Source organism: Panthera tigris, chromosome A2 (genome assembly GCF_018350195.1).
Source record: "Panthera tigris isolate Pti1 chromosome A2, P.tigris_Pti1_mat1.1, whole genome shotgun sequence".
Taxonomy (NCBI): domain Eukaryota; kingdom Metazoa; phylum Chordata; class Mammalia; order Carnivora; family Felidae; genus Panthera; species Panthera tigris.
The window spans coordinates 12471628-12484597 of NC_056661.1; the positions used below are offsets into that span (position 1 = coordinate 12471628).

The following is a 12970-nucleotide window of genomic DNA, read 5'->3' on the forward strand; positions in this document are numbered from 1 at the left end:
GACACGGCTTGATGAGTGACCAGGCAAGATCTCGGCACATCTGTTCTGGCTGACAAGGACACAGGCCTGGGCGAAGCTCGATTTGGCCGCTACGTTCCCCGGCGACTTACAAACCACACGCCCGGGTGTGACAAGGGAATAAATTATACAAGCAGTGAAGGAGAATGACGTTGGCAAAGCAGCAGTAGGAGCGGATTTGACCCTAGTCTAGCAAAACCCCGCTGCTGTCACCGGCTCTTTCTATACTGCCAAGAGTGGCCGGGTCAAAAATCACATTGGCCCAATTCCAGCCGCACATTCATTCACGCAAAATCTCAAAAGGGAAACCTAACTATTGCCTCTTGTCTGACTTTTTGACAGCCTCCGAAATGAAACCTCAGGGTTCCCCACGGTGTAGTTCACAACAACTCGGGCTGGAAGTCAACTAACTTCTTGGTTAAAAAATGTGTAAACAAAAGATCCTTTTTAGAAATGAGCTTTATTTTCAATGCGACTCAGTTCTGCAAGTCTACAGGTTTACTTGGTTACTTCTTCCTCCCGTCAGGTTTACCTACAAATCAGGATTTCAAAAACCACAACGAACAAATCAAACACCGGCAGGATCTGGGTGCTGACCACCGGCATTTCGTCTTGGCAATAAAAGGCCTCCCTTTCAATGAAGATTCTGTGCAAAATGCTAGATTTCCTCGAGTGAGGCTCCTTGCTTTTCAACCTTGAAATCACTCACTTGAAAATCAGACCCGGAATTCCAAACTTTGAGAACTGGGTCCTGATACCCCCCATGGGCCGAAAATGATACAATTAATGGCCCCAAAAGTGACTTTAACAGAGGGCTTCAAGGCAAGGCGAAGTTTCTCCTAACACCCACGTCTGCCTGCTCTGTACCTCTCTTCCATGGGAATCGGTAATACTTCACCCTTCAAGTCCTGGGGATGACCTCAGCTGCACCGAGTGGCCAAGCAGAGCCCATCGAGACAGGAAAGGAATTTGGACACAGGCCCAGCAACAATGAACTTGCTTGTTATTCGTAAATACAGTCCAGTAAAGAGGCTCCATCAAACTCAAAAGCCAACCTTTCTGTTTCAGATCCCTGGATAAAAATGATTTTTTCAAAACTTGGGTAATTGGAACCAAAAAGGATGGTTGTTAAAAATAAACGGAGAAATATCCAGAAATGGGTTTCTAGCGGAAGCTTGGAAGAAGAGGAATTCCAATCTAAAAAAACAATCTAGACATGTTCTTTTATCCGTAGAGAATGCAATGTTATCACATTCCCCTTCCATAAGCCCTCCTCAAACTCCTTAAGTAGTCAGCATTTCAGAGGAGAGACCAAAGTGAAAAGATCTTTGAAAAGAAAACAATGACGTGGCTGGGAAACCGTGTGCAGCTTGACGAACATTTTTTTCCACCCACCACGAACTTGGGCTTTCTGGGAAGATCGCTGGTTTTCCAGTCAAAACCATTCTTGAAGTCATCAGGAACGGAGGAAGGGAGACCCGGCATCTGGGAAGGTGGTTCCTGGTTCCTGGTTCCCGGGAAGGCGTATATCTGGGGCTCAGGAGCCAAACAGCCTGGAAAAGTCGGAGGGCAGAAATGTACATGAAGATGCAAACGAAGCAAAGCTATCGCTCTGAAAACACTTTCAGAAGATTTTTTATGTTACTATTAAGATTATTTTGTATCCTTTATAATTTTGTAAGTGATTTTTCTGTTATGCAACGTGAACATACTTAACACTACCAAACAGTACATTTTATTTTTTTTTAATGTTTTTATTTATTTTTGAGACAGAGACAGAGCATGAGCAGGGGAGGGGAAGAGAGAGGGGGAGACACAGAATCCGAAGCAGGCTCCAGGCTCTGAGCTGTCAGCACAGAGCCTGACGCGGGGCTTGAACTCATGGAGTGTGAGATCATGACCTGAGCCAAAGGTGGAGCTTACCCGCCTGAGCCACCCAGGTGCCCCCAAACAGTACATTTTAAAAAGAAGAAAGCTATTTAACAAAGTATCTACTTCATCAGAATCTGTAACATTTTAGCCCATTCTCTATTACTGCCAGTCAGTGATGACTTTCATAAATTAAAAAAAAAAAAAAAGATATTAACGTTATTCCAGTGAAGGAAATCCTGAATAGGGAAGGCTTGGAAACTGTACAAATGTCCATGAAGTTGAGAATGGGTATGTAAGTTATGATAGAGGTTTACTGGGGAAAACCGCAGGGCTGTTAAAAAGATATATATGGTACGGGGGTTGCCTGGGTGGCTCAGTTGGTTAAGCATCTGACTTTTGATTTCGGCTCAGGTCATGACCTCACGGTTCCTGAGTTCGAGCCCTGCATTGGGCTCTGTGCTGACAGTGCGGAGCGTGCTTGGGATTCTCTCTCCCTCTCTCTCTGCCCCTTCCCTGCTCTCATGTGTGTGCACGCATGCACTCTCTCTGAAAATAAACTTAAAATACACACACACACACAGAACTCTGTTACCTTTACGACATTTCTATAAATCCAAACTCTTTCCAAAATAAGAAGCCTTTTTGAAAAAAAGAACAACAGAAAGTGCAGGACCAACTGGATTACAACATATGCAAAAGAATGAAGCTGGATCCCTACCTCACACCATCTACAAATATTAACTCAAAGTGGATCACAGACCTAACTATTAAAATTAAAATTAGAAAACTCTTAAAAGAAAACTTAGGCCTACAGGTGCCTGGGTGGCTCAGTCGGTTGAGCATCTGACTCTTGATTTTGGCTCAGGTCATGATCTTGCAGTTTGCGAGTTTGAGCCCTGCTTCGGGCTTTGCGCTGACAGCGTGGAGCCTGCTTGAGGTTCTCTCTCTCCCTCTCTCTCTCTCTACCCCTCCCCTGCTTGCATGCTCTCTCTCTCAAAATAAATAAATACACTTAAAAAAAAAAAGAAAGAAAAGAAAACTTAGGCTTAAATCTCCATGACCTCGGGCTAGGCAACAATTTCTTAGCTATTACACAAAAAGCACAAGTGACAGAAGGAGAAATAGATTGGAGTCTACCAAAACTAAGATTTCTTTTGTGCTTCAAAGGACACCATCGAGAAACTGAAAAGACAACTCCCAGAATGGGAGAAAATACTTGCAAATCACATATCTGATAAGGGACTGGGATCCACACTATAAAAAGAACTCTTACAACTCAACTAAGAAATGGACAAAGGATCTACACATTTTTCCAAAGAAGATATACAAATGACCCATAGGCACATGACAAGACGCTCGACGTCATTCACCATCAGGGAAATGCAAATCAACCCTTACATCCGCTAAGAGGGCTCGACTCTCATCAAGGCTCTCATCAAAAAGACCGACAATCGCAAGCGTTGGCAAGGGTGTGGGGAAACTGGAACCATCATACGCTCCTGGTGGGAAGGCACACTACTGCAGCGACTTTAAAAAATAGTCTGGCAGAAGCTCAAAAGGATAAATATAGAGTGACCCTAAGACCCAGCAATCTCACTCCTCGGTATTTACCAGACAGCCTCGAAAACGTGGACGCAAATGTTTGTATCAACAATGTTGGAGACAGCCGAAAAATGGAAACATCCCAGATAGCCATCAACGGATGGATACAAAAACAAGCCGAGGCGCAGCCATACAATGGACTATTCTTTGGCCACAGAAAGGAATGCGGTGTTGACATGCCACGGCATGTCGGAACCTACGAGACATCACGCTGAGTGAAAGAAGCCAGACACAGAAGGGGCCACACACTGTTACGATTCCATTTATGTGAAATACCCAGAACAGGCAGATCCATAAAGAAAGCTGGAGGGAGGGGAGGACAGGCAGGAACTGCTTAATGGGTCCGAGGTTTCCCTTTCGGGGGTGATGAAAACGTTCTAGAATTAGATGGCCGTGGTGGTTTCACAACCCTGTGAATATACGACAAAACACTGAGTTGTGAACACCAACTTGCACTTTTTTTGTACTTATTCATCCTTGTTCTCCCTCGAGAATTGGGGTCTTCCTCTCCCCAATACTTCAGTATGAAGATGGCAACGTAGAGAAGACTTAACAGAACGGTTCAGTGAACACCCACATATACACCACCTCCATTCTGCAATTAACACTCTGTTGTACAGGGTACCTGTCAATCTGTCTCCCTTATCTTTGATGTGTTCCCAAGTTAAGCTGCAGACGGTAATACTCTCGGTCCCTAAACCTTCAGGCACGTTTCTCTCTGTATTTCAAGTTTTTCGTGCCTTTTTAAAATTTCCAAAGTAGCTCAGCTCAAGCAATACAGAAGTGGGTGCAGGGAACTGTGAACCATCCCCTCAGGCCCTGTTAACCTCGTCAGCGGTCACAGCATGGTCACCTCTGAGCATGGTCACGTCTGCGGACAGCCTGGAGTAGATCCGTCCAACTCCCTGCCTGGAAGTCTCCCCACACACTTCAGGCATTTATTTAATGTTTATCACAACTGAGGCCAGAGTGTGCATTTAAGTGACATCCAGCCGCCTTTACTTTCAAAACACTCCCCTGTGTAGACAGAAGTTTTACCACACCATCAGTGACGGTAGCATAACGGTCATACGGGCGTCCTTTGAATTACCTGACTATTCCCCTGTTCTTGGACAGTTAGGGGATTTCCAGTTTTGTTTCGTTTTCTTTTTTTTGTAGCAAAAGTAGAACAGCTTTTATTATTTAAAAAGCCTTTGTTACTTTGAACACATCTAACGCCTTATTTATTTTTGAGAGACAGAGCAAGCACATGAGTGGGGGAGGGGGGCAGAGGGAGAGAGAGAGAATCTGAAGCAGGCTCCAGGCTCGGCACAGAGCCTGATGCGGGGCTCGAACCCACGACCCCAGGATGACGACCGGAGCCGAGGTGATTTCCAGTTTTTTAATATTCTGGGAAAACCGGTCCCTGCCTCCCTGACAGAGCCCTTTCTGAAAAAGATCTTCCCTCCCTGTGGACCCTACTGGAAGAGCTGGCCTAGGTCAGGGGTCGGCACACTCCGTGTGTAGCAAGTGGCACTCTAAGTAGTTTGGGCTTTGCAGGCCAGGCAGTTTCCATCACAAGGTTTCAAGCACTCCACGGTAACCAAAAGCAGTCACAGAAATGGGTGTGGCCGCATGACAATAAAACATCAGGAAAACCAGGAAATAGATACGGCCCAAGGGCTGTGGTTCCCTGACTCAACCTAAGTGATTCTGCTGGCACCAGGACAACCCCAATCTAGTAGGACCTGGGTGACACCAAGCTAGGTCAATCAGGCTCTGCTCTCAGGAAGCAGAATCAGCACACTAGGCTACAGACTAAGCCAGCCTTGGGCTAAGCTGGGACGTCACAGAGCCTGAGGCTACTACCATCCTGGTCACCGGCCAGCAGAGGAGCAGTAAAGGAAGCTAGCTAGGAGAGAAGGATGATGAAGCTGCTGGACAGAAAAGAACAAAATGATAAAAACACACCGAGCTCGCCCCTGCCCCAGGACCTTTGCGCGTGCTACGTCCAGTGCTCCTGTGCTTCTCTTCGGTTCTGGAGATGGCAAGGCTGCCTCTCGTTCTTTAGGTGTTGATTTACACAGCACTTCTCAGAGAGGTTCTTCCCGACCATTTCCCAAACTGAGAGCCTCCCATTTGCCTCATGAGTGAGGTTTTCCTATTTATTTGTTTTCTGTCCCTGTCCCATCTGCTATACCGTGTGCATTCACTGATGGCAAGGACTATGGCTGTCTTGGTCTCAGCTATAAGCCCAAGGCACAGCCCGTGCTGGATAGTTGTGAATGAATGAAGGAATGAATGAATGAATAGGTGGGAACGTGGAAAGACCAAGGCTGGAGGAGCACCCCCAACACTGTTCTACCTCCTGTGAATCGTAGTTATGCTTCCCATGCTCTTCTGCAAATCCCCTGAGCTCTTCACGAGCCCTCTTTGTACCTGGACAGGCCTCAACCGAGCTCCCAAAGAGGGCCTCTCTGGGCATACACTGCGGTCCTCATTCTGGGTTCTAAAACACTTTCCAGTGGCACAGTGAACTCCCCCCCCATCTCCTAAGTCCTAAGTCCATCCCTAACAGCCACTGGACTGGCACAAGGTCCCCCCAGCAACCCTAAATTCAACATCTCAATTATTCCGGACAGTCGATTTTCCTTCTCTCCCTCTTTAGGGTGAAGCAAGGGACCAGCCCAGCACGGACAAAATGCCAGATTCTCCTACTGTTTTTCCCGAGTCTGTTTACTAGGAGTCTCACAATTCATTAATAGCAGAATCAAAATTAAGGCCCCGCTGCTGGGAGGAAAACCAATCCGATTAGATTTGTTAAGCCTAATGAGGAAATGAAAAATGGGCACGAAAACAGAAAAAAGTCTGAAACCCTTCTGCTGGCTTCCAGCAGGGTAGGAAGCAGGGACCCAGCAGCACACTGGTCATTCAAGCCACATTTTCCACCCTGGCAGACACCGAGCATACACTAGACACAGCAGAGCTGGCAAGAGGTAACAGGGCCAAGGCTCGAGGGAAGGTATCTCTTGGCAGCCTCTGCTGAGGTACCAGAAACAGCCAGGACTTGGAGAACACCGTGTTCCAGTCAAAGCTCCGGCCTAGACCACAGTGAGACAGTCTAACCTGTGTAGACCCTGGTTTCCTCTCTAGCTGGGAGACTTCTTATTTTGAAAGCAGAAAGCGTGACACAAAAGTGCCGACAGAGGAGACAGGGAACGACCACCAGGTGGGTCGATCTGGAGAACGACACTGAGGATGACACAGAAGGGGACAGGCAGGCTGGACTTACACGATCATGCAGAACATCATGAAGACATTCCACAGCGCGATGAAGATGCGGAAGTATCTGAGGCTCAGTAGGAACTCCCGGACGTTGTCACCTGCAAAGGCAGAAAGCATTTTTACAAGCACGGCTCACATGTCTGCTGTCACGGCTGCAGTGTGCTTCTGCGGTTTCCGCCCGCCCCCATCCCACTACCCCACGTTCCGGGGGCAGCATGGCTTTCCCTGTGGGTCGCCGCTGCTCCCTGACGCTTGGCATTCTGGCAGTAGCTGCCACTGACCAACCCCTGAGAGCACCCAGTCCCCAGTCTCTGATTGGCTCAGGGAGGGAACATGTGACCCAAGTCTACCCAATGAGAGTCAGTCCTGAGATTTTTGTCTCAACCACTGGGAAGGAGGCATTTGCTTCCTGTCCATCTTTCTGGGCTAGGAAGTTGTAAGCCCAGTCCTTTGGGTCAGAGATTGGCAAACTGTGGCCCATGGGCCAAAGCCAGCCCCTCCCGCCTGTTTCTGTATGGCCTGTTAACTAAGAATATCTTTGATACTTTTTAATGGTTAAAAAAAATCAAAGGAGTATTTTGTGAGACACAAACATTACATAAAATTCATATTTCAGTGTCTATAAATAAGTTTTATCAAAATACACCCATGCCCCCTCATTTATATATAGGAGATAAACCTCAGAGCTATTGTAGATTTGGTTCTGGTTCCAGACCACTGCAATAAAGCAAGTCAAATGATTTTTTTGGCTTCCCAGTGCATATAAAAGTTACGTTTACACTATACTATATAGTCTATTAAATATGCAGCAGCATTACATCTAAAAAATAATGTAAATACATTAATTTAAAAATTATTGGTGGGTGTATAGATGGTTTGATGCTCGGTTGAACGTCCATCTGGCTCTTGGTTTCGGCTTCTGTCATGATCTCCCAGTTCGGGAGTTCGAGCCCCACATCTGCTGGGGATCCTCTCTTTTTGCCCTTCTCCTTCACTTGCTCTCTCTCTCAAAATAAATAAACTTAAAAAAAATATATATTGCTGGGGTGCCTGGGTGGCTCAATCAGTTAAGCATCCAACTCTTCATTCTGGCTCAGGTCATGATCTCAGGGTCTAGAGTCAAGCCCCCCATAGGGCTCCAAGTTGGGCATGGAACCTGCTAAAGATTCTCTGTCTCCCGGGGCACCTGGGTGGCTCAGTCGGTAAAGTGGCCGACTTCAGCTCAGGTCATGATCTCATAGTTTGTGAGTTTGAGCCCCGCGTTGGGCTCTGTGCTGACAGCTCAGTCTGGAGCCTGCTTGGGATTCTGTGTTTCCCCCTCTCTCTGCCCCTCCCCTACTTGCACTCCATCTCTCCTCTCCCTCAAAAATAAACACATTAAAAAATTTTTTTAAAAAATTCTCTCTCCCTCTCCCCGAGTGCATGCACACTATCTCTCTCTCAAAAAAAAAAAAAAAAAAAAAAAAAATACTGCTAACAAATGCTAACCATCATCTGAGCTCTCAGCAAGTCATAATCACTGATCACCGAAACAAATAGAACAATGAAAAAATGTGAAAACCTGCTAGAATTACCAAAATACGACACACACAAAGTGGGCAAATGCTGTTGGGAAAATTGTGCCAACAGACTTGCTCGCTCAGGGTTGCCACACACCTTCAGTTTGTAAAAAACAAAATTCTCTGCAAAGCACAATAAAACAAGGTATGCCTGGATTTGCCGTGGCTGCTTTCAAGGAACGAAGCTGAGATGCGGCACCAGAGAAGGTACGACCCACAGGGCACCTGGGTGGCTCAGTCAGTTAAGCGTCCGACTCTTGATTTGGGCTTGAGGTCAAGATCTCCCAGTTTGTGAGTTCCAGCCCCGTGTCAGGCTCGCGCTGACGGCAATGCAGAGCCTGCTTGGGATTCTGTCTCCCTCTCTCTCCGCCCCTCCCCAGCTCGTGCGCACACGTGGTCTCTCTCCCTCTCAAAATAAGTAAATAAGCACTAAAAAAAAAAAAAAAAAAAAAAAGAGACAGAGAGAGAGAGAGAAAGAAGGGATGACCCACAAAGCCTAAAATGTTTATGATCTATCCCTTTACAGAAAAATGTGCCAAGCCCTGCTCTCGGGTCACCTTTGTAAAAACAAGCAGCCTGAGAGTAAAACCAACCCAGAAGGACAAGGAGAGGATTGCATGCAGGGCGGCTGGTATGAGCCCCGAATCCAGGTGTGCCTGAGAACAGTCCTACCCTTGGGAGGTTTCAACTTGCCTTACCCTTTGGCTGGGTTTTCAGTGTTTGCAGCTGAAAAAGGACACTAATTCAGGCAAGTAAAAGGGGAGCTCTGCTTTGATGATGATTCGCTCTAGTTCCCCAATGCCACAGAACAGAACCCATTTCGAGAGGAAACAGCTTGGTACGATGAGACTCCAGAGATGTGGGTTCCAGAACCCTCCTTCAGGGTTTTAAGTCAATCGTCCTCCCTCACTAATCCTCCAGAATGAAATGAACGGGTCCAGATAGGGTAACCTACAAGCACGCTACCCAAAATGTCATCTCTAGACCACGGCTGTCCATTAAGTACAGAAAATACCAGGCAGGAGCTCAGAAATTTACACGGCCACCCGATATGACAGCCATCTGGCATCACTGCATCATCCAAGCACCAGATGAGCACACAGACTTGCTGAACGCAGCTTAGATGAGTCCGGTATTGTTCAACCCACTGGGACAGCCACGTGCAGCTCAGCCCAGACTGCAGATGTCAAACGCGGGTCCATCCCCAGCATGTCTGAGAGGCACTGCTCGGCAAGGCCCTTCCTTGAGCCCAGCATCAAAAAACAAACAAACAAACAAACAAAAAAAAAACAGGCTCTCCTGCCATCAACGGGTGCTAACTAAAGGCCACTTGTTCCAGGCAGCAGCCAAGTGCAGGGGAAACAAGGAGGAACGAGACAGGCATCCCTGCCCTAAGGAGCTCACACGGAGGACAAATACTAAACAAGTAATCACACACCTGATTATTCACCATGACAAGTGCCATGGGAGCATACAAAGGGGGCATCCAACCTAGCCCGTGCTGGGGAGCGGGGGTTAAGCGCTTCGAGGAAGTGTATAAGCTCCGACCTTAAACTTGGGCAGGAGTTTACTGCCCTTCCACACAGGTGACCTTGGTCAGCCCCTGGCCTATAAATGCCCTAGTTTCCTCCTGTGTAAATGGGGGTGATGGGCAACTAGGAAGACCTCAGCACAGTGCCTGGCACACAGACAGCTCTCAACAAATGCAGCCACTACTGTACCAGGGGGTCAGCCAGGCACAGGGAGAGGGGCATTTTCTGCAGCAGCAGCAACAAGCACAAGATTACTAGCTGGAAGGAGATGTGCACAGAGCCCCTGATCACAAGGAAGCCACTGTTGTGACTGTCCTTATCGTGGACACTCTCACCACCACCAAGCCCTCCCACATCCTACCCACCCCAGCTCCAATTTAGATCTATAGACCACAGCCCCAGGAGTTGGTCTAGTACCTTCCACAGAGTGGGTAAGCAATATACATATAGCTGCTGAATGAATGGATGTATGAACAAAAGAATGAATGGATGGATGGTCTAGTGACTGAGGGTACAACCTGCGGGGTCCGAAAAAGCCAGGTTCCAATCAAGAGGCTGTCACTGGTTTACTATGTGACCACAAGCAAGTCAAGCCACAAGCCTGAACCTCAGTTTCCACACCTATAAAATGGGAAAATTCCCTTTACCTTTTAGGGGTGGAGACAGAGGGGAAATACCCATAGGAAGCACCTAAGGGGGCAGCCGCCACCAGGTAGGCCCCCAATAAAAGGGAGCTGTCAGACTGTCCTCAAATTCACTGCCCCCTCCTACGCAATGGAACCTATTGTGTAGGTTCCTATCGTCCCTACGCAATGCTCCATCATGGCACCCACCGCCTGGGCTGCTCCCTGCTGTGTCCCCAGCATCCAGCACAGTGGCTGGCATGTGACAGGTGCTCAATAATGCTTGGTGAATGAATAAATGTATGAACACAGTAGTCATGTACACGTCTCATGTCTCAAACAGTCACATGAATAAATTCAGCAAGAAGTGTCAAACCTAGGGCCTCCAGAGGCCAGGCAGGTGAAATGATATCATGATGAGGGGCTGGGACGAGTAGAGGCCACAGGCCCTGCTTCAACAGGGTCCTGTTTTTCTCAACTTCACCCAACAGGTGCCAAGAGGTTGCTTGAACCCTGAGCTGTAGGACGTTCAGATTTTTCTTGAAAAATTTTCTTGAAAATTCAGACAACTGAATTTTTACGTGACATCTGATTTATTTGAAAGCTAATGTTGGCATCTAATTAAAAAAGAAAAAACAGCTCTGCAGTACTCTGAAAGCAAAAGCTACTTGTGAGGCTGTTCAGCTGCTCGTTCGTTCATTCATTCATTCATTCATTCATGCTGGAAGACTGGCACCAAAAGGGCACAGAAATGGGCCAAAACAAGTTGGAACAAGTGTGAGGGGCAAATATTAGCCACATGGTATCATACATAAAGGAAAATTCTAACTGTACGAAGTTATATGAGTTCTGACTTATGCGGGGAGGGTTAGCAGGAGAAAGAAGGTCGACAGAGGTGAACAAAAGGAACAGCACATCCTCAGGCCCAACTCTCTCTCTCACACACACAATCACACACACACACACACACATACACACACACACACAGATTATTAAAAAGAAAACTGAGTTAGGGCTTGGTAAGAACAAATTGTCCTCTCTGAATGGACCAATTTCAGAGTCCAGAAAGGAGGCCTTACCTGTGCTGGGCTCCCTTGACTCCTCCCCAAAGCCCTGCGTGTCCTTCTTTTTCCTACAAAGAGGAACAGACAGTATCCACTTTCGGTGGGACATAAAGACCACTCAGTCCTCTGGCCCTGACCCTCAGCTCAGGGGGCCTCGGACACCGTTTCAGCTCTAGCCCTGCAGCGGACTTGGTGACCTCGGGGGGTTTAATGCCCCTTTGGACCATCATCTACCGGCCAATCACAGCAAGGCCTGCAGCCACCAAGGTGGAGAGGTTAGTCTGTGGGTACGAAGGAAGGCTCAGAACTCCGGGGGGGACGGGCCGGAGGCTCTCCGGGATGCAAGAAGGGAGATCGCCGGAAACGAAAAGTCTTGATTTCAAGTCACCATGGAGCGCAGGGTCACAGAAGGACAGACCAGGAAGGAGGCGTGGCCAGAGGGCTGGCTGGGACTTGGGGGCGTGGCCTACGACTTGGGGCGGGCTCACGCTCGTGGGGGCGGGTCTACGGGTCCCCTGGGTGGAGCCGCGATCCAAAGCGGCCTACTCACAGCTTAAAGTTGAGCACCGCCCCGGCGTTCATCAGCAGCGTCCTGCGAAGGGAGAATGAGGTTACCTGGGCCTCCCCTTGTCCCTCTTATCCTTCCTACCCCAGCCTCTGGCCCCCCTAATTACCCGAACAGCAGGATGTCCCCGATCATCGTTACGGCCGAGGCGTCCGTCAGAACCGGAAGCGGAAGCCTCGAAGAGGGAGGGGAGAGGAGCACAAACCGACCAATCTCGAGGCCACGCTGTCGAGGGCTGGTCCAATCGAAGGCCAAGACATGCAGGGTCCCGCCCACTGAAGGCCAGGCCCCTTTAGGAAAGAACAAGCGCCCCTTTTCTCTGGGAGGCCCGGAGGGTATTGAGGGGAGGGCGGGGCGATGGTGTGACGTCACCCGGGGCGGAGTCACCCGCGGCAGTATTAGGTTACGCACTGGAGGCGTGCCGCGCTGGAGTGAGGCCCCCAGCGCGCAGGAAAATTAGTGCAGTAGCTTTATTTTCTGGGCTGGGGTCTCCGATGCGGCTTCTGGAGAAACCGGGCCTTCTGACCACTGAGATGCACAGGCGAATGGGTCCTGATGCAGTGGGCTCTAGGCACCGATGCCCGGGGCGGGGCGGGGGGGGGGGCTTCCTCCTGGGCCCCAGTGGAAGGCGGGGATCCCCACTAGGCTGGCGCTACGGGGGAGTGGGGGGGAGGGAGGAGGTCCCAACAGAGCTGTCCCTTCGGAGAACAGGGATCCCCGTGAGGAATGGAGATCGTAACTTACAGAGCCCCATAGAGGATTAGGGTCATGACAGCTCCACAGACAATTGGGGTCTTGACCCTCTGGGATACGGGAAGATGGGGTTCACAACTGGTCGGGCCCCACAGAGGGTGCTGGTCCCGATCCAAAG

The 12970-nt window shown here is 48.7% G+C and overlaps 1 protein-coding gene across 2 annotated transcripts; it reads right to left on the bottom strand.

Moving 5' to 3' along the window:
• Window positions 1-459: 459 nt before the first annotated feature.
• On the bottom strand, window positions 460-12311 carry SMIM7 (small integral membrane protein 7). Of its 2 annotated transcripts, none has more exons than XM_007088337.3 (5): window positions 12209-12306; window positions 12085-12126; window positions 11550-11602; window positions 6764-6854; window positions 460-1571 (listed from the first exon to the last, which is right to left on the bottom strand). In XM_007088337.3, exons 1-5 carry the CDS (start codon window positions 12232-12234, stop codon window positions 1556-1558), a joined length of 228 nt encoding a protein of 75 aa, XP_007088399.1. In that variant the 5' UTR covers window positions 12235-12306; the 3' UTR covers window positions 460-1555. The 2 variants fall into 2 exon arrangements, with proteins under 2 accessions (XP_007088399.1, XP_015395908.1); XM_015540422.2 differs by lacking the exon at window positions 460-1571 and adding an exon at window positions 4951-6297 and having other exon boundaries at window positions 12209-12311.
• Between the last annotated feature and the right edge of the window lie 659 nt (window positions 12312-12970).

Bases quoted from the DNA above. Each gene is read 5' to 3' on its own strand.
- SMIM7 (XM_015540422.2), bottom strand. From the start codon at position 12,234: ATGATCGGGGACATCCTGCTGTTCGG. The intron at 12,127-12,208 runs GTAATTAGGGGG...CTCCCTTCGCAG, and splicing joins GGGGACATCCTGCTGTTCGG to GACGCTGCTGATGAACGCCG. The intron at 11,603-12,084 runs GTGAGTAGGCCG...TCCTCTTTGTAG, and splicing joins GCGGTGCTCAACTTTAAGCT to GAAAAAGAAGGACACGCAGG.